Source organism: Vipera berus (genome assembly GCF_964194415.1).
Source record: "Vipera berus genome assembly, chromosome: 2".
Taxonomy (NCBI): Eukaryota; Metazoa; Chordata; class Lepidosauria; order Squamata; family Viperidae; genus Vipera; species Vipera berus.
Genome location: NC_138203.1, coordinates 230,997,641 through 231,017,866, shown reverse-complemented (window position 1 = coordinate 231,017,866; position 20,226 = coordinate 230,997,641). Strand labels below are relative to the sequence as shown.

At 38.5% G+C, this 20,226-nt stretch overlaps 1 protein-coding gene across 1 annotated transcript; it reads left to right on the top strand.

Annotated features, from left to right (window-relative positions):
* The first annotated feature begins 4,782 nt into the window (after nt 1–4,782).
* CHDH (choline dehydrogenase) lies at nt 4,783–20,067 on the top strand. The gene is made up of 8 exons (XM_081321271.1): nt 4,783–4,891; nt 6,532–7,324; nt 12,393–12,544; nt 15,301–15,430; nt 16,031–16,165; nt 17,248–17,390; nt 17,902–18,004; nt 18,471–20,067. The coding sequence occupies exons 2-8, from the start codon at nt 6,583–6,585 to the stop codon at nt 18,887–18,889; spliced, it is 1,824 nt and encodes a 607-aa protein (XP_081177397.1). The 5' UTR covers nt 4,783–4,891; nt 6,532–6,582; the 3' UTR covers nt 18,890–20,067.
* Nucleotides 20,068–20,226: the final 159 nt, after the last annotated feature.

Below are 20,226 nucleotides of genomic sequence, written 5' to 3'. Positions count from 1 at the left end.
GTGGAATATCTATTTTGAACTTGTGTACTTATTTTAGTCAAATATGCATATGGCAAATTGCCAAACTATTTGTTCATGTATCCAGTAATAGCAATCCAAGATTCATAGAAAACTCTCATTTTTAACCCCTTTTTAAATGCAGTATATTACTGATCAAATCTTGACTGATTGGACTATGCTATACAGATATATACTCTGGGTATATATACACATATACATATATTCTGTGATTGAGAATCTGGCAGCATACAAGTTTAATTAATAAATATTGTTCAGTTATAATCCTTCCCCATAACATAAGCTAGGAAATATATAATCCTTCAGATTTGCATACATGGTAGTTTTGAGGCTTCAGCAAAACTCAGTCAGGTAAGGTCCCTCTACCTTCCCAGAAATATAAGTCTTAATATTTTAGCTTAGTGCTAAACAATCAAATGTGGTCTATTTTTTCTGAGCAAAGATTCAAATACTAAAGGTTAGGGTAAAGTCAGAATTAAATTAGGAATACATTATAATTGCAGGTAGCTTTGAGGCATAGAAATACATCCTTCAGATGAACATGGCCATTTTCATAATATGAAAACATTTGCAATAATTCTCCAGAACAGAAGTCATATTGTAAATCTATTTTTGTCACACTTCAGGATAAGGTTTAGACTCCAAATTTACCTATCTGAATGTTCCTTTCTGTAAAATGTATGTTTGCATAGGAAAAACAAATTGTATTTGATTATACAAATGAAAAGGACTGTAGTAACACAATATCTCTAACACATAATTTTCTGAATGTATGGCTGGGGTGCCGAGGATGTGAGAGAAAAGCAGTCACTGCTAAAGAGCTAAGTTCCTGTTCTTATCTCATATTTATAGAAGACAGATACCCTAATAGAATTACACTTTGTATAATTTACATAACTAGCTGAAGTCAAGAATAAAAAAAATATTTAACATTGTTTGAATACAAAGATAAGCTACATTTCATTTTTCTCAGTTTAGTTCTGGTAGCAACTGCAGGCTTTCTAGCTGGTAGAAGTAGCAGGGTATTTCTCAAGTTGGTGAATACTGTACAAGTAGTCCTAGACCAGGGGTATCAAACTCGCCATGTCACATGATGGGTCACAACGTATCGTGACTTTTCCCCCAATGCCGGAGCTGGGGTGGGCGCAGTTTCGGCATGATGCATCTGGCCCACGGGCCAGAAGTTTAACACCTCTGTCCTAGACTAACAACTGTAATTGACTTGGAATTACAGTCATAAGTCCTTGCACTCATTAGTTGAGGCATTACCAGATGAGACACAATTTTTTGACATTTGTTATGGCTGTTGTAAAGCAAATCGATTTCCCCCAATGGGTATTTCTGCAAGAAACTGAAAGCAAATACTGGAAACTGGCAAAAAAAAAGTTGGAAATCATGGTTACATGACCGCAAGGTGCTGCAAACAGTTGTAAAAGTGAGCTAGTTGCCTAGTGCCCAAAATGCAGTCACATAATGAGGGGGCAGCCACTGTAACTTTGAAAATGGGTTGTAAGTAGCTTGGGGGGGGGATTCATCATAACTTCAAAGAGACGCTAAGTAACCAGCCATAAATTGAGGACTACCTGTATATTTTTAATGTCACATTTTGGGAATGTTTCTTTTGCTGTTCATTCAGCTAATAACTCTGTGACATATGCTGTGGCAGAACCAGAACTGCTGATACCCCTCATCGTTGCCCATACTAGCTATAACTGAGTAATATTTGAAGACACAAATTCTCAAATTCAGTATTTCTAATAACAAAAGTGTGCAACATTTTACCTATATTTAGACATTTCAGGTTGGCTAGGTTGCCAAGACCTGAACTGGATGTTTAAAGAATGCCTCTGTCCCCCATTAAAAGAATGATGTCAAATTCACAGCCCATCGGAACATGCAGCCTTCCATGTCATTTGGGCTGGTTCATATTTCACTGACACAAAGCAGGAAAAAGACAGCAGAGGGGGCTCAGTAGCTTGCTGAATATGTCATAAAACTTTCTGGGCCATTGCCAATCCCTTTCCTGCCTCATACCATCTGTCCTGGCTTGCCACTAAATGATGGTATCCTCCTTTAGAGCATGTAGAAGATTGAGCTCTCTGTATTAGTTAAACCAGGGGTGTCAAACTCAATTTCATTGAGGGCCACATCAGCATTGCAGTTGCCCTCAGGGGGCCGGGTGGGTATGGCCTGGGTGGGCGTGGCCTACTGGGTGGGCATGGCTAGAGTGCGTATGGCCTACTGGGTGGGCATGGCCAGCTCTACATCGTTTGCATCAAGGGTGCCTATGGGGCCTGGGCAGGAGTGGGACAGATCTGAGGGTCTCTGGCAGAAGGAGGGTCCCTGGGCCAGGGCCAAGGCAGTGGGGGCCGTTCCCTCACTGTTTCCAGGATGGCTTCATGGGCCGCATGAAACCACTTCGCGGGCCGGATCTGGCCCCCGGGCCTTGTGTTTGACATGTCTGAGTTAAACCCTCTGGTTCTACAGTCCACCCCTTTCTGAACATTACAAGTTAGTGGGACACCTGGAATTTGCAGATGATTTTGTTAGATGGCTGACATGTAAATTTAGCCATCTTTCAAAAATACTCCATTTCCAAGTTTGTTATCTCAAAATCTGTGGTTGCTCCCTCAGTTGTTATGTTTGATAGGCTGTAGCTTTTCTATCTCACCTGAGAAGGGGAAAGAAGAAATGTGTAAGCGGGGAAAGCCCAGGGTCTTAGGGAATAGGAGTGGTCAATAGGTGCCATACTGTCCTACTTCCTCTCCAATCACCTAACTCAAACTGGCGGCCCATGGGCTGAATGCGTCGTGCGCTGGCCACGCCCACCCCGGCTCCACAAAGGCAAAAAACTTCGCGATAGATCATGATACATCATGTGATGTGATCGAGTTTGACACCCATGACCTAACTACACAATCAATAAAACAGTTAGCAAAATGTTTGCCTTGTTCTTGCTGTAGGTTGCTGCAGTGGGAAAACAGTATCTTAAAACTTAAAACAGGTATAGATGACTTAAGCCTAGCTCACTCAGGGGTGTGGTACATTGCATAAGTAAGTTGCCAGGGTACATTTGTACTGTGATTAGATAATAAGTTGGCTTTTTGACAAGATACAGCAAGAAATTAATTTCCATTATATATTGTTTTAGCTTTTATTATATTCCCAATTATCAGTTTTGTTTGGAACCTGGCTCAAGATCCAAAACAAATAAACTCACTTGGAATTCCAGCAGCAAAGTTTTCATTTCAAAAGAAGCGTTTGCAAAGGCTTGGTGGACTGAAACACACACAGGAGTTCAGCCACACCTTACAGAGCTGTTTGACACATTTTTATATCCTATCCACGACGGAGATTCCCCCTCCCCTATCGCACTCAACACCCCTTCCCTAATCATCCAATAAACTTTCCGGATGGGCCTAAAACCACTGTCCTTCCCATGTTCCAGGAAGCCCCTTTGTCCATATCCTATCTTTCACCATCTAATTTTCTGTTACCACAGTCCGTCTCCTATAGTTGTTTCAATATTTCCTCTTACAATTTGTAACCTCTGCTTTTCACATTTGGACCTGTCAATACTTAGATAAAATATTATTTCTGATCTTCAGTTGGCTTCTGCTTCAACCTTTAGACATTAGAAATTTCTGAATAATACTTTTATTCCTTTCAGTTTTATACATGCACTAAGGCTAAACTTTACTTGCTAAACATTTTAAAAAGTATCCTTTTGTGTAGTTAGATGGGGGAGGGAACTATAAAGTAGGGAAGGGGTCAGTGTTCTTCCACATCAGGACAGGTAAGAGATGTAAGTTGTCAAAAAAGGTTTCCAGAAGTTGGGTTTTTTTAAAAAAAAAAGAAAAGAAAAAAATGTTAAGACACAAAGAATCAAGTTGTCTGGAATTACTAAAATTTATTCATTTATTGAATTTATTACTCTTGTAAAAGTATCACTGTAACCTGGAAGGGAGAAGGAGAAACCCTTGAAAGAAACCCATGCTTTCCGCCGGAAAATCTTTCATATTGATGCAGGTGACGAACGAACGAAGTGGAGAAGAAAGCCATTTATTCAAGTCGCTTCTCTGCAACCGACCTGCTCCCAGACCCAAAGGCGGCCTACATTAGTGTACAAGAAACGTTGCCAGCGATCCCTACACCTCGGAAGACTGGCCCGTCTAGTTATGTCATCCCGCTCCTTTCTCCGCGCACTCCTTCCAGGAACTAAAAGGGGAAGGAGAGGAACGAGACGGCTCCATCTATCTAATAAATCAGGGGTCTTCAAACTTGGCCCTTTTATGACTTGTGGACTTCAACTCCCAGAATTCCTCAGCCAGCTTTGCTGGCTGAGGAATTCTGGGAGTTGAAGTCCACAAGTCATAAAAGGGCCAAGTTTGAAGACCCCTGTAATAAATAAATAAATAAACCTTCATTGTCAAAGTACAACACGTGTACATTGAGATTAGCTGAGCCTCCCCCCCCCCGTGCTCTCTCTCCCCCCAACACACAGTGACAACAAACCCACCGTCCCACCACACTACGTGAACCAACTACACCACACACCGGCCTCCCAAGTCAATACGGAGAGTCCTGGCAAGTCCAACCCTCCCCCCCCCGCAGGGGCCCGCCTCTTTCTAGTGCCTGCCCGGCTGCTCTTTGGACCGGGCAGATGCCCGTCAGCAAAGCCGAAGAAGTCGGCGCTCGGAAGTTTCGCTCCTCCTCACCAGAGCCCGAGCAGCGTAGCCCGCGGGAGTTTTGCGAGGAACGAGGCCAAGCTCCAGGACCCCCCCCCCCCGGGAGACGGAGTGGCGCGCGCCAAGCTTAGCCAGCGCGAGCGGGTGAAGCAGCACGTGGCGGCGGGGCGGCGTTGGCCGAGGACGTGAGCGAGGGAGGCAGAGTTGGGTGGGGGTGAGGGAACGCTCGGCATGGCGGAGTGGGTTGGGTTGGGTTGCCGGAGCAACGCCATCTCTGTTGTCCCCGCCCCGCGCCTGGCTTCCAAGTTCCTGGGGCAAGCGAGCGGAGTTGGATCTCTTGGCGGAATCCAGGCGGTCTTAAAAAGAAGCCGCTCGGCTCTTGGGCAACAAGTTACCAATGAAGTGGAAGCTCTCAGGAAAAGGAAAGGGGCAGCTTTCTTAGCCCGTGGAAGCGATAACCGGGAGCCTTCGCGCTGGGCTAGGCAAAGCAGGGTGGGAGACGTGAAGGAAGGGTTTGCGGTGGCAGGTAGCTTACTCTTCCGTGAAATCAAAAGCTTTAGCCCAGGGCTCTTCAAACTTGGCCCTTTGATGACTTGTGGACTTCAACTCCCAGAATTCCTCAGCCAGCATGGCTGGCTGAGGAATTCTGGGAGTTGAAGTCCACAAGTCATCAAAGGGCCAAGTGTGAAGAGCCCTGCTTTAGCCTAAGAAAGAACCCAAAGCCCTTGTGTGAGAATCTTTGCGAGATTCACGCCGCCTTCGCCCCCTCCCTTTCATTTGTCGAAAATCAATTAAAATTACCGTTTTGTTAGTTTTGCGTGGAGTGAATCTCGGTTCTGCGTTTCTGAGTTTGCCTGTTTGGGTTGTTTAAACCTCGTGTCTCTTTAAATGGGACTTTAGGCAGGACTTTAAATGTGCATATTCAGTGTTTAAAACTTAAAACAGTCAAAGGTGACTGCAGTCTCAGAAGCAGTGTACTGTACTGTTCTGTAGTGGGATGTTGGGCCAGGACTGGTGAGACACAGGTTCAAATTCCCCCTTGATCAGGGAGATCATTCTCACACTACTGATTAACCTCACAGGTTGACAAGGTAAAATGAGGGGATACACCATGTTTGCTGCCTTTTGACCCCAGAACTCAGTGCAGTAAATAAAAACAAATAGTAGCTTCTGGTTCAAGCAGAAAACCTACGCAAAATCTACTGCTTTGCATAGACTGAGGAAATACAGTAGGACCATTGCGTGGAGCGACCTTTCTCCCCAGTCATCATGTGGATATTTGAATCCATATTGGATTTAACTGGATGTAATGCATACTTCTGAATACATTGGGTGCCCAAAAGGGGTAGGAGAAGCAAGTGGATGAAAAGTGGATGGCGAAAACCTATCTACCTTGGACACTGCCATTCTCCTGATACCCCACAGTTCTCCAGAAGGTCTATAAAAAGTGATATATAATTATATAAGAAGTAATGTTGAAAGTGGTTTTGCTTTTGAGAAATGCAAATAACAGATGAGTTTTGTCACAATTAGATGAAATGTGGGTGAGGAACTACAAAGTATTTTGTAAAGTGAAAATGTTTTGCAATGGCAATACTGTAAAAGTTTCAAAGTAATATGTGCACTAACCTAACATACATTAAAAGAAATTCAAATTTTATATCTTTTAACCTGCGTCTCCCCATATTTCAATTTTGTGCTTAAAGAAATGTATGATTTAAGCCATTTTAAATGATTCAGTGACTTAAATGGTTTATATTGTACATTACTGTATATTCTTTTTGTGTTATATTTCATTTTACTAAGATCATTTTTCCCTTTCTAGGTTAGAATATTTGGACCCAGATTGACTACATCTGAAATAACATAGGAAATAATGTCTTTCTTAATCAAAGGTGCTCAAAAGCATGGCTTTATCTGTCAAACCCACAAAGAATTATTCAAAAAATGTATACCGAAGAGTTCAAAAGCTTTCGAAGGACAAAAGGTGAGATCTTCCCAAGCATCCTCTCTTACCTCTAAAAATATGGACTCTTTCAGTTATATAATAGTCGGAGCGGGGTCTGCAGGATGCGTTTTAGCCAACCGATTGACCGAAGATCCTCACCACACTGTGAAGCTACTTGAAGCAGGTCCCAAAGATACTGTTTTAGGTAGCAAACAATTATTGTGGAAGATTCATATGCCTGCTGCTTTAACATACAATCTCTGTGATGAGAAATACAACTGGTACTACCATACAACACCCCAAAAACACATGGATAATCGTATTCTATACTGGCCCAGAGGACGAGTCTGGGGTGGTTCCTCATCCCTCAATGCCATGGTGTACATTCGGGGCCATGCAGAAGATTATAACAGGTGGAGTCGAGAAGGGGCTGTTGGATGGGACTATGAATTCTGTTTGCCGTATTTTAAGAGAGCACAGACTCATGAGTTAGGGGCTGATCTTTATCGAGGAGGGGACGGACCACTTCATGTGTCAAGGGGAAAGACAAAGAACCTTCTTCATTGCGCATTCCTGGATGCAGCTCAGCAAGCTGGATACCCTTTCACAGATGATATGAATGGTTTTCAACAAGAAGGCTTTGGCTGGATGGATATGACAATATATAAAGGTTAGCTTTGACATGTTGAGTTTGTAGTAGACATGAACACCAGTCTTTGTAAACTCTTATGATGGTTTGAAAACTTTTTCATAATGAAATAAGCCCATAACCTTCCTTTAAGGAGCTAATAGCATGCATTGAGAAAGAGTTTGGACTAGAAGTGTGAAACTGTGTATGTGTGTGTGGGGGGGACAAGGGCGACTCCTGCTGTTTAATTGGAATATCGAGGGCTATATATCAAACCTAAATTTCATTTATTTTTTAAAATTTAGATTAGGTAATTAAATTAATACTCCCCATATATTTAATAATGCAGGTAATCCTTGACCACCATTGGGACCAGAATTTCTGTTGCTAAGCAATGAATCACACTCAATTTCACAACTTCTTTTTTTTGCTATTATTTTGAAGTGAATCACTGCAGTTGCTTATTTATTTATTTATATACCATATTTAGAGACAGCCCGTCTCCCTCATAGAGTGGCTCTTAAGTGAATCATATGTTCATTAAGCAAATCCAGCTTCCCCCATTGACTTTTCTTGTCGGAAGCCAACAGGGAACATTGCAAAATGGTGACCACGAGGTTCTGGGACACTGGAACCCTTGTAAATATATGCCATTTGCCAAGCACACAGTTTTGATCATGTAACTGGGGGGATGCTACGACGGTTGTGTGAAAACCAGCTACAAGTCACTTTTTTCAGTGCTGTTGTAACTTTGAATGAACAATAAACAAGTGTTGTGAATCAAGGACTACCTGTATTAAAATTACTGTAAATAATTTTATGTAATCATATCACCATAAATTAGTGTAAACTGGAATATTCTTCAAAATTACACAAGTAGAAAAATGACAAACTTTATAAATGTAGTTATTAGAGTGTGAACTTTTCAGTGTGAAACTGAAACGTAGCAACTGATATATTTATTCCTGGTCTGAGTGTTGATAGCATCAGTCACAGTTCTTTCTCAGCAGACATTCTTTTGAAAGCAGCAGCTTCCAGAGGATTCTGTCAAAATAGGCAAGATGACAGAGGTGACGTTGTGATGCAAGCCTGTCCCCTTATAAACGCATATGTGACATTGACACACATACAAAGGGAGCACTGTTTGCATCCTAAACTGTCTCCTCCATTTTGCCTGTTTTGATACTGTCCATTGATGTTGCTGTATTCAAGTTAACCCTTCCTTTCAAAATAAAACTGAATAAAATAAATTACAACATAAACCTTATATCAAGTAATTTTAAACATTCATTATGGAAGAACTGACATTGCAAGTTATATCATGAAATTAATGTCTTTGATGAGTATCTCCGTCTTGTAAAATGGTCTGGACAAAAATCAAAGTTGAAGTATTCCTCCTGCCAGAATAGTACCTACACTTATACCTAACAAAATTCCCACAAGGAAATACTTAATGATCTTGGTAAATCAATATGAAAGTGGCCTTATACTAACTTATTTATCTTTTTGGTTTGTATAGTTTTTATTAGTATTGTAAGCTGCCCTGGGTTATCCTGAGGTAAGATGGGTGGACTATATATTTTATAAATAAATAAATTATAAACTCATAGCCATTATTAACTTCATTCATTTGCTGGTTCACTGGAATTGTTTATTTTGGCTGACAGACCAATTTCTTTCCACATTAAATACACAATAGAGCAACAACTGAATGATAACACATTAACCATCTGGTTTTCGTTTAACCTGTTTCATTTTTAAAGGTTGTATGGAAAGGTAGATACGTTTTTTTGCCAAGGCAAGGGGTTTGGCATACAAATTCAGAACTGCAACTTAAACTGTTTTTTGCTCGATCTTTAGATAATTATAATTGTCCACAATGGCAGCTGTTAAAATAGAAATGAATGCCTGAATTAAACCCAGTAAAGAGCAACAATGTAGATTTAGGGCCAGTACTGCACGCGAGACTTAAAGGTTTTATAGGCATTTGACACCCATTGTTCATGAGAAATATTAAATAAAATCATAACACTCTGTCAGACCTGCCACAAACCTAAACCTCTAAATAGAAACAATCCTTGGCTCCATTTATTGAGATAGGTATAGTTTTATTAGAAGTCAATGTACTCAAACATTATCTTTCTCAATATCAAACTAGAGAAGTAAGCTGAACCTAAATCAAGACAATATTAAACCTATAGTCAATCAACTGAAGAGATAGACTGAGATTTGGCTTTTGAATTGGTTTACTTGGACTTCAGTAAGGCATTTTATAAAGTAGATCACAACCTACTACTTGATAAGATAGAAAAATGTGGGTTAGATAGCATCACCACCAGATGGATTCGTAGCTGGCTGACAAGCCATACTCATCATTTTTCCCCTTCATGGATCACTGCCTTGATGAAGGGGCTTGCGTAATTCAATGAAGCTTAAACTGAAGAAAGTAGGGAAAAGCACTAGGCCACTCAGGTATGAATTAAATTATATCCCTGTTGAATATACAGTAGAGGTGACAAATAGATTTAAGGAATTAGATTTGATAGACAGAGTGCCTGAAGAACTATGGACAGAGGTTCGCAACATTGTACAACAGGTAGCAACCAAAACCATCCCAAAGAAAAAGAAATGCAAGAAAGCAAAATGGCTGTCTGAAGAAGCTTTGCAAATAGCTGAGGAAAGGAGGGAAGCGAAAGGCAAGGGAGAAAAAGAAAGATACGCCCAATTGAATGCAGAATTCCAGAGAATAGCTAGAAGAGATAAGAATGCCTTCTTAAATGAACAGTGCAAAGAAATAGAAGAAAACAATAGAATAGGGAGGACCAGAGATCTTTTCAAGAAAATTGGAGAGATGAAGGGAACGTTTCATGCAAAAATGGGCATGATAAAGGACCAAAATGGCAGTGACCTAACAGAGGCAGAAGAGATTAAGAAGAGGTGGCAAAATTACACAGAAGAACTATACAAGAATGAGCTTAATGTCCCTGATAATCACAATGAGGTGGTCACTGACCTCGAGCCAGACATCCTAGAATGTGAAGTGAAGTGGGCCTTAGAAAAGCTGAGCAACAACAAAGCTAGTGGAGGTGACAGTATTGCAGCTGAGCTATTCAAAATCTGAAAAGACGATGCAGTAAAAGTGCTATACTCAATTTGCCAGCAAATTTGGAAAACTCAACAGTGGCCACAGGATTGGAAAAGATCAGTTTACATTCCAATTCCAAAGAAAGGCAGTGCCAAAGAATGTTCAAACTATCGCACCATTGCACTCATTTCTCATGCTAGTAAAGTTATGCTTACAATCCTACAAGCTAGACTCCAGCAGTATGTGGATCAAGAACTACCAGAAGTACAGGCAGGATTTCGAAAAGGCAGAGGAACTAGAGATCAAATTGCCAACATACGCTGGATCATGGAGAAAGCTAGAGAGTTCCAGAAAAACATCTACTTCTGCTTCATTGACTATGCCAAAGCCTTTGATTGTGTGGATCATAACAAACTGTGGCTAGTTCTTAAAGAGATGGGCGTACCAGACCAACTTATTTGTCTCTTGAGAAACCTATATGTGGGCCAAGAAGCAACAGTGAGAACTGGACACGGAACCACTGATTGGTTCAAAATTGGGAAAGGAGTCCAGCAAGGCTGTATACTGTTGCCCTGCCTATTTAACTTATATGCAGAGCACATCATGAGAAAGGCAGGGCTAGATGAATCAAAAGTTGGAATTAAGATTGCTGGAAGAAATATCAACAACCTAAGATACGCAGGTGATACCACTCTAATGGCAGAAAGTGAAGAAGAACTAAAGAGCCTCTTGTTGCAGGTGAAGAAGGAGAGTGCAAAACTTGGGTTGAAACTTAACATTAAGAAAACCAAGATCATGACATCCGGCCCTCTCAATTCCTGGCAAATAGATGGGAAAGAAATGGAGGTAGTGACAGATTTTATTTTCCTCGGCTCCAAGATCACTGCAGATGGGGACTGTAGCCAAGAAATTAAAAGACGCTTGCTCCTGGGGAGGAAAGCCATGGCAAATCTAGACAGCACACTAAAAAGCAGAGACATCACCCTGTCAACAAAAGTGCGTATAGTCAAGGCTATGGTCTTCCCAGTTGCAATGTATGGCAGTAAAAGTTGGACCATAAGAAAGGCCGAGCGCCAAAGAATTGAGGCCTTTGAGCTGTGGTGCTGGAGAAGACTCCTGCGAGTCCCTTGGACTGCAAGGTGATCAAACCGGTCAGTCCTAGAGGAGATCAACCCTGACTGCTCTTTAGAAGGCCAGATCCTGAAGCTAAAACTCAAATACTTTGGCCACCTAATGAGAAGGAAGGACTCACTGGAGAAGAGCCTAATGCTGGGAAAGATTGAGGGCAATAGAAGAATGGGACGACAGAGAAAGGTGGCTGGATGGAGTCACTGAAGCAGTAGGCATGAGCTTAAATGGACTCCAGAAGATGGTAGAGGACAGGAAGGCCTGGAGGAACGTTGTCCATAGGGTCGCTATGGGTCGGACACGACTTCGCAGCTAACATCAACAACAACATCATTTTTGCTATTTATCGCTCCTCCTGTAACCAATTAACAATTAATATCAAAGTATCACTGTGTTTCAATTGAGAAATTGTTAAGATTTAGGACTTGATTATTTTACAGATTATTTGATTAATATGTGACTGTCTGGATCAGAAGTGGCCTTTTTCTCCACTTTCAAAAACTTGCCTGTCAGTCATATAGTAAAATATTTTTCTCAAACTATGAAATGGACTCCATTTTCAGCTGGGTTCCATTTAACATCTTCACTTTCTTTCTGTTTCTCAGAAAAGGATTCAAGCTGTTTTTTTTAATTTCTTACATGGTTTTAGTATTTTTTTGTCTTTTGTAAATGAATTTGCATTATTACTCTGCCTTGATTAATCTTCAGTTGTGGACTACAGTAATAACTTTAAAAATGTTAATGTATAATCACAGTAGAAAAGATAAAATTATTTTGGTATTTATTTTATTTATTAAACATTTAAAACCAGATTTTCCCAGAGCAGTTTACCATGCTGAGATAACATAAATTATTTGTGTTGCAGTTACAGTCACAATAAAAACATGCATTTTATAGGTAAAAGGTGGAGTACAGCTAGTGCATACCTTCATCCTGCTTTATCACGTCCAAACCTGTCTGCAGAAGTCAGTACACTTGTTACAAAAGTTTTATTTGATGGGACCAAAGCAATTGGCATTGAATATATTAAAAATGGAGAAAAGAAAAAGGTAAGAATGTGCAGTATTGTTTCTTCAATTTTGAAAAGAAAATCAACTAGCAATCAGATTCTACTAACTTTTCATTTTTGGCTCATTAAGAGTTCAAATCCATGTCACGTATTAATCTCAAGAAAGCATTGCAGTAACCTGATCAAACTATAATGGGTACCACTCCATTCTGCAGATTTCCCTTTATGTTGGCTTTTGAGTTAGTTGGGTTCCCTCCTGCCCCCCGCCCCGCAACTTCTAGAAATGAAATCTATGTCAAGGTTGCAGATCCCTGATCTAGAGTCATTTAAGTGAGACAACGTCTTAATTGATTAAGTAAATGTATAAAAGAAAAATATTGGGTTTAGGAAGCCTTCTTTGCAACTGAATTGAGAAGGTCTTCCCTTTGCTGCTGCTATGTGGGAAGATGCTCCCTTGTCCACTTCCATTAACACCAGCAGAGTGTCCCACAGGAGACCCAACCATCCTGCATGTAACCTCATGGAAGAAGTTTGTTCAGCCATGTGATTTTAAAATTAGCCTCCGTGGACTTTAATGACAGCCCCGTGCAATCTGATCTGGTAGTAGCCAAGCAAATGGTACAAAAAATAAGGAAAATTGCTTCGAAATTATGTGGTCTGTGTCAGATCTATTTTCCCCTCTTTTTTTTCTTTATGTCTACAAGTGTGTATACTTTAAAATATTCCAAGAACTATTCCATACTGCAGCAAAGAAAAATGCTCTTACAAATGGGTCTATTGACATTTCCTTTTTTCTGAGAAGAGTATTGTAACGCTGAACATTTAAGGTTGTTGGCCAATGATAACAGCAAGAAGAAAAATGAGCATCAAAAACATTCAGCGATAGATTCATAAGATATGCAGTGTGCCCAGAAAGCATATGATTTTGGTGTGGTCAAGAGTGTGTTTGTCACATAGCTCTCTCTGTTAAGGAAGGGGGAAGCATGGTGTTAAAAGAGCTCTGCACACCCCTCCAAGTCCCTGGGCAGTCCTCCAGCCTATGGGTTAGCCTTGCTGCTCATGAATCAGCCTCTTTTGCAAAATTGCCTCCCCAGCTTGTTTACTTGGAAACTAAGTGCTTAAGGAACAGGGTGCTTTTCCATGCATAACAATGATCCCTGTTTTAGATGGTCTCCCTTTGCTTTCACTCATATTTACCAAGGGAGGCATATGTGTGCAAGGAAGCCTGTCTTTGCAAGAAATTTCCAGGAAACTGACCCAAAGAACATGAGAACATTTTCATTTTGAGACTGAGCTGACATTTGTGATGGCGCCAACATTTTAACTAACACGTACAAATGTGCCTGTTTTTTGTCCAGGTCTAGATAGATAAGAGAACTTAATTAGTAAAACAATCAACTTTTGTTTGGAATTCTCATTGCTACAATTGCACAAGGATTCAATGGATTTCATTTGTTTGAAAATAGCTATTTCTTTCATTGAGAATCCTGTCATTCTAATAGTTCAAAGAGAAAGAAAAAAAGTCTGTATTTACTAAGTTTCCTTTGATAATGACTTTTTGCTACCTTGAAACTGCACTGCTAGATTGAATGCCCCTTCACTATATTAATTTGAAGCTTTCATAGATACTTTGCGTTTTGAGTTATTTTATTTAGTGATATCAGCAACTCTGGGTGCAATTCTTTCACCACTGAGTCCAGTTCATTTATTAATAAGTTCATATATATTAGTTCCAGGCTTTAAATTAGGAATTCTTAAGGATGACTTCTTGTCAATTGTGAAAATAGTTTATTCCTGCTCTTTCTTTAAATAAAAAAAATGGCAGTTCATAAGGCAAATTGTTTTCCTATGTTATAATTGCAATACTATAAAAATGTAGTGCGGAAGTTTTTGAAGAATGCATTACATTGTTAAAATTGTACTCTGGAATTAGGCACACTATAAATGGTTAAGTCTAGCTAAATCTTTCTGTGCTATATTGTGTTCAGTATCACTGTTCCTTATAGACACTATTGTTCTTTCAGTGATCAGCTAGAACTGTAATAAATTAACAGTGAAAATTATTGTAAACTTTCAGTTGGAAAGGATGATAAAAGATGTCTGAAGGAAAAGAGGTTATCATTCTAAGATAACTCTTTTTCAGAGAAATAAAAGATATGATACAATGAGTCACTTGCAGATTTGTGCCGCCAGATGACTATTCAATAGAAGAATGTCAGAAACTAATATTTTCTTTGATCTCCAGAATGTGGATTCTTTTTGGTTGATGATACATATTGAAACTATTCTTTTGGTTGACAGTACAAAGCAAATGTTTATTTTGATGGAATTATTTGAGTCTTATTTGAGATACAGTTTAGGGCAGGGGTGTCAAACTCGGGTCATGTGTCGTGACGTATCATGACTTTTTTCCCCGAGCTGGGTTGGGTGCAACTTCTGTGTGATGCATCCGGCCTGTGGGCCTGCAGTTTGACACCCCTGATTTAGGAGGAAAAGAGGCATTTGTAAGGAGAACAATACATTATTTGTACTAATAAAAGCTTTTGAAGAATAGTTTATGTTAACAAGGAGAAATGTTTAGTAAATAAGTTTAGATGGACAGGAAATATTAGCATTGCTTAAAAGGAAACTTTATTTAAAAATATATGACAGCATATTTTAATAATTTCTAGGTTACAAAACTTGTAGATATAACATGAGTATGAAAACGGAAGGCTACAAATCAATAACATTATTTTATATTGACTTTAGTCTATCAAAATTTGGTCTGATTACATTGCTATTATTTTATTTCAGGTATTTGCTAGTAAGGAAGTTATTTTAAGTGGTGGTGCCATAAATTCTCCACAGTTACTTCTGCTATCTGGAGTTGGAAATGCAGATGATATAAAAAAATTAGGAATCCCTGTTGTCTGCCATCTTTCAGGTATGTATGATAGATTCAGTATAGTTCCATGTAAGGCTGGGTTGAATTTGAAAGTAAAGGGTGTTTAGATGTTCCCATAGCCTCTTCCAAGAACTCCTTAAATCAGCTGTGTCCTTTCCTAGGTTGACATGAATTCCCTTTTTAGTAGTTACCACGGAGACGTCCTCGACAAAACGCTGGCTCTTCGGCTTTGAAATGGAGATGAGCACTGGCCCCTAGAGTTAGAAACGACTAGCATGCATGTGCGGGGGAACCTTTACCTTTAATCCCAGGAAAGACCAATTTCATTTATAGAGTTGCAGACAAGTGCTGCGCAGAAACTCATGGGCACTTGGAAGATCTTTCGGCTTTTCAAACCAAAGTGCTGCATTATCCGAGTTCCATATATTTGTAAATATAGTTGTAAACAGTGCTTTTTTTGTAAAAGAAAAAGGTGTTAGAACTCACACATGTTATACAACCCGCCTTGCCTACCCTACAAGGTTCCATCCAAAAAAGTTGCTGGAACTCCGTTCTGAGCGTTCTATGAGAGAAAAAGCCCTGGTTGTAAATATTTGTAGTATGCATACATTGGACTTTTTTTTTGGTCCTTTCTGCCAGGGGTTGGCCAGAATCTCCAAGATCATTTGGAAGTGTACATACAGCAAAAGTGCACTCAGCCTCTAACACTGTATAAATCACAAAAGCCTCTTCAAATGATCAAAATTGGTCTTGAATGGTTCTGGAAATCCACAGGTATGATTTAGAATTATATCTTGTTATGTTCTCATTTTGCTAGAGATATAAATCAGCTAAAGATTTAATGAATCTGTCTATTCATAATAGTTTTTTTCTTGTAGATGATTCATTTGACGCACTTTCATTCCAGATAAGGAAATCAAGGGTTTTTCAGAATTTCAGACTACGTCTGCAAGTAGCTTTACTTCACTGGATTTTTAAAAAATGCTTAGTTATTAATCTCTTGTAACAAACAGGAAGTTAATTTATAACATGAAGTGTACTTTGTAATCAGGTGTAATTGCTTTTATATATTATTTGACCATTTAAAAATATGTAAAAATATATATTCATATTAATTTATTTTAAATTGCCTTAGCTGTCATAAAATTATTGCACTTGAGAAATTATTGAGAATTCTAAGATTTGTTGCAGCATTCAAAGAATATTTAGAATAGAAGCATAAATAATTATTGTTACTGTTGTATAACAACTCTGTTTTTCTTGTGTGCTGGGTCAATTACACTAATATTACTACTGTTCCATGTTAATAACTTAACATTCTCAAGTGCAATAATTTTATGACAGCTAAGGCAATTTGAAATAAATTAATATGAATATATATATTTAAATATTTTTAAATGGTCAAATAATATATAAAAGCAATTATACCTGATTACAAAGTACACTTCATGTTATAAATTAAGAATATTTCTAAAGTGAAAAGAAAACCTATTTCAACTGTGAAAGCTTTCATGGTAAATGAGACATGCTCTTGATTTCATAGGCTATAATATGATTTGGGTTTGTTTTGAATTAATATATGTTATTTATGACCAAGGCCACTATGACTTGTTCAACAAATTATGACTTATGTGATGCATCATCCAATGAGTACAGTCCCAAAAGCCAGTGGTAACTATGACCTGCGAGCTGGACCTCAACCACAAAGCTTCAGTAATGAGACTTAGGCACAATTTTTACTGTGCGTGGTGAATGTTCATAGCATAAAATACAGGGAATGTAAAATGATTTTTTGAAATCCTCATTCTTCCATTTTCATTATTTATGTATCTGGTGCTTGCTGTTTCACCTTTCAGGAGATGGAGCCACTGCCCATTTAGAGACTGGTGGATTTATAAGAAGTCGCCCAGGCATTTCTCACCCTGATATCCAGTTCCATTTCCTCCCTTCTCAGGTGATTGACCATGGGCGGGTTGCTTCACAGCTGGAAGCTTACCAGGTGAGTAGTAATTCCAATTACTACATAGAATATCTACTGGACAGAAATATTTTCCTGAAAGGTTGTTCATTTTCTTGGGGCGTATAATTAAAGAAGCACATTGTACTTTTGGAAATAGTTCTCAATCCCTTTGTTGGTGGGCAGAAGGCTTAACCAGAGATGACATAGATTCTCATTCAATCAATGTACAAACAATATCATTCATCCAAAACCACTAAAAAGGCATCTTCACATTGTAAAGGATTTTGTGGATCTCTTGTGTTTGTTAACCAATATTAACTACCCTCATTTGAATATAAAAATATAATTAATACAAGATGTGATTTTCACTCTAAAGCCAGTGAGTAATGAAAGAAGTAGAAACCAAGCTTTGAAACCTGGAATAATTGCCTAAATCAACTGTGCAATGTCTAAATAACTCATGAAACCCCAAGTTTCTATGAATCCCATTAGTTATTTTATAATGAACCTTTAGATGCCATTTACCATGGATCTTCTTGGATTGTTACAGGTCCATATTGGCCCTATGCGAAGTACCAGTGTAGGAAAGCTGAAGTTGAAGAGTGCAGACCCTACTGAGCATCCAATACTTGAGCCTAACTATTTGTCAACAGGTAATGCAGAACTATCTATATTCTGTTTTTTGTTTTTTTCCAGCTTGTAAACTAAACTCACCTATGAAGAATAGTTACACCTTCTATAGACAATGGCATATTGCACTGGTAGTCTTATTTTGATGGCATTTTCCATTTCTTTGTATCTTTTCCTCTTCCATCAGTCCTGGATGAAGGATTAAATGTACAAAGATCTGTTTTAAAATTCTAATTCTACTAAATGGTACGTACAGGAAATTTATTACTTCAATTTTCCTCATTTTACATTCAAAATTTACTTTCTTGTTTATGGCAATTAGATATTAAAATATAAAGCAATGTCCACCTTACCCGCCTTTCCTGTATCTTAAGTTGTGACATTTTACTCTGAATTGTTGTCTGAAAAGAATGTAGCATTAATGTTTATATGGGTTGTGCTGCGCACATAATCATTATGATTTAGTCTTGTTTTGTGTTCTTTTAACAGAAATGGATGTCTGGGAGTTTCGCCAGTGTGTGAAATTAGCTAGGGAGATCTTTGCTCAGAAAGCATTTGAAGAATTCCGTGGACCTGAGATTCAACCAGGGGAACATATTCAGTCTGACAAAGAAATAGATGCTTTCATAAGACAAAAAGCTGATAGTGCCTATCATCCTTCATGCACTTGCAAAATGGGACAGAGTTCTGATTCTTCTGCTGTGGTTGATCCTGAGACCAAAGTTATAGGCACAGAAAACTTAAGAGTAGTTGATGCCTCAATAATGCCCAGTATTGTTAGCGGGAATTTAAATGCCCCAACCATCATGATAGCAGAGAAGGCTGCTGATATTATCTTGGGATTGCCACCACTTCGAGAGAAAAATGTTCCAGTATATAAACCTCAAACTCTGGAAACTCAGCGTTAACTTTTTGCTCTGCACTAGAAGTTTGCCTCCATAGGAGAATCTTGGCCTACTTTTTCTGTAGGAACATGTATAAACAGTAGCATCACTTGATATGTTTTCCTATAGCACTAAATCAAAAATCTACTTTCAATGTCAAGAAAAAGGATGTACAATAGAATTGGTGCTTTACTTAAGTTAGTATTTGTTAATAATAGATTACTAGAAACATCCGATTAACCACATAATTATTATAAATAGACATTTGATAGTATGTGCAGTAAATTTTTATCATAAAACAGAAATCAGATTTTGCATAGTGCTACAAAACAGCGGAAGGAAAAATAACAAAAATAGAATGTAGTTTATGGCTTTTGAGTCTATGTAATAACAAATAGATGGGCTAGTACATTTAACATTTTGCCTATTTTCCACATCCGGTCTAAAGGTAAGAGAAAATAACATATTTTTTTCCAGTACACAAAGCAGCATTTAATCTCAGAATTAAATAAAATTGCCATACTAACACCATTTTGTAGCTGAATTTTATTCAGGATAATTTTCTTGGATTATTCTAAATAATTGAAGTAGAATTATGTTCAGGTTAGACCTCTTTGACCTATATTCTGTATCTTGTACGTTTGAGACATTTTTTTCCAATTGGTCACTAAAGCATAGAAAAGAATGAAAGTCCTACTGAAGTGATGCCGTGATTTTAGTAGAAATAATCATGATTAAATTATGTTGCTTGTGCTTTGCAAAAATATTTTATTTCTGTAATATGCAAATTTTAATATAATTATGTTTAGCCTCAGGGTTTTTTTTGCTCTCTTTTACTATAGGCACTGCTATGATTTATTTTCTCTTACCTTACTATTTAAATACATTTAGAGAGTAATAAAGGCCTTGCATCGAATTGGTCTCATTAAGCAAGATTATTTGCATCCTTAATTGAAAACTAGGGGGAGTTGACTTTAATCCACAGAACGACTTCTGGGAAGTGTTCCATTAAAAAATGGCTGATCAGCTAACCCATAGGAGATGGATTTAGTTGTGAACTAACTCAGGCATATAGAAAGTTAAACTAATCAATGAGTTTTATTACAGGAACTTCTAAACTACATTTTTGTATACTGTACCTAGGCTTCCAGAAAAAGAGAGAAAGAGCAATAAGATGGGATGCTAAGATGGAATAGATGGACAGAGACTGAAGAATTTTAATATGCAACCACCTACATGCATCAGGGCAAATATTATTTAAGAAAAGTTCATGGTTGTCCTGAGCCAATAGAGGCATGGTTGAAATACTCCAGCTGAGAGGCTTCCAAATCCAAGTGTGCAATTTCAAGAGGAGATTAGCC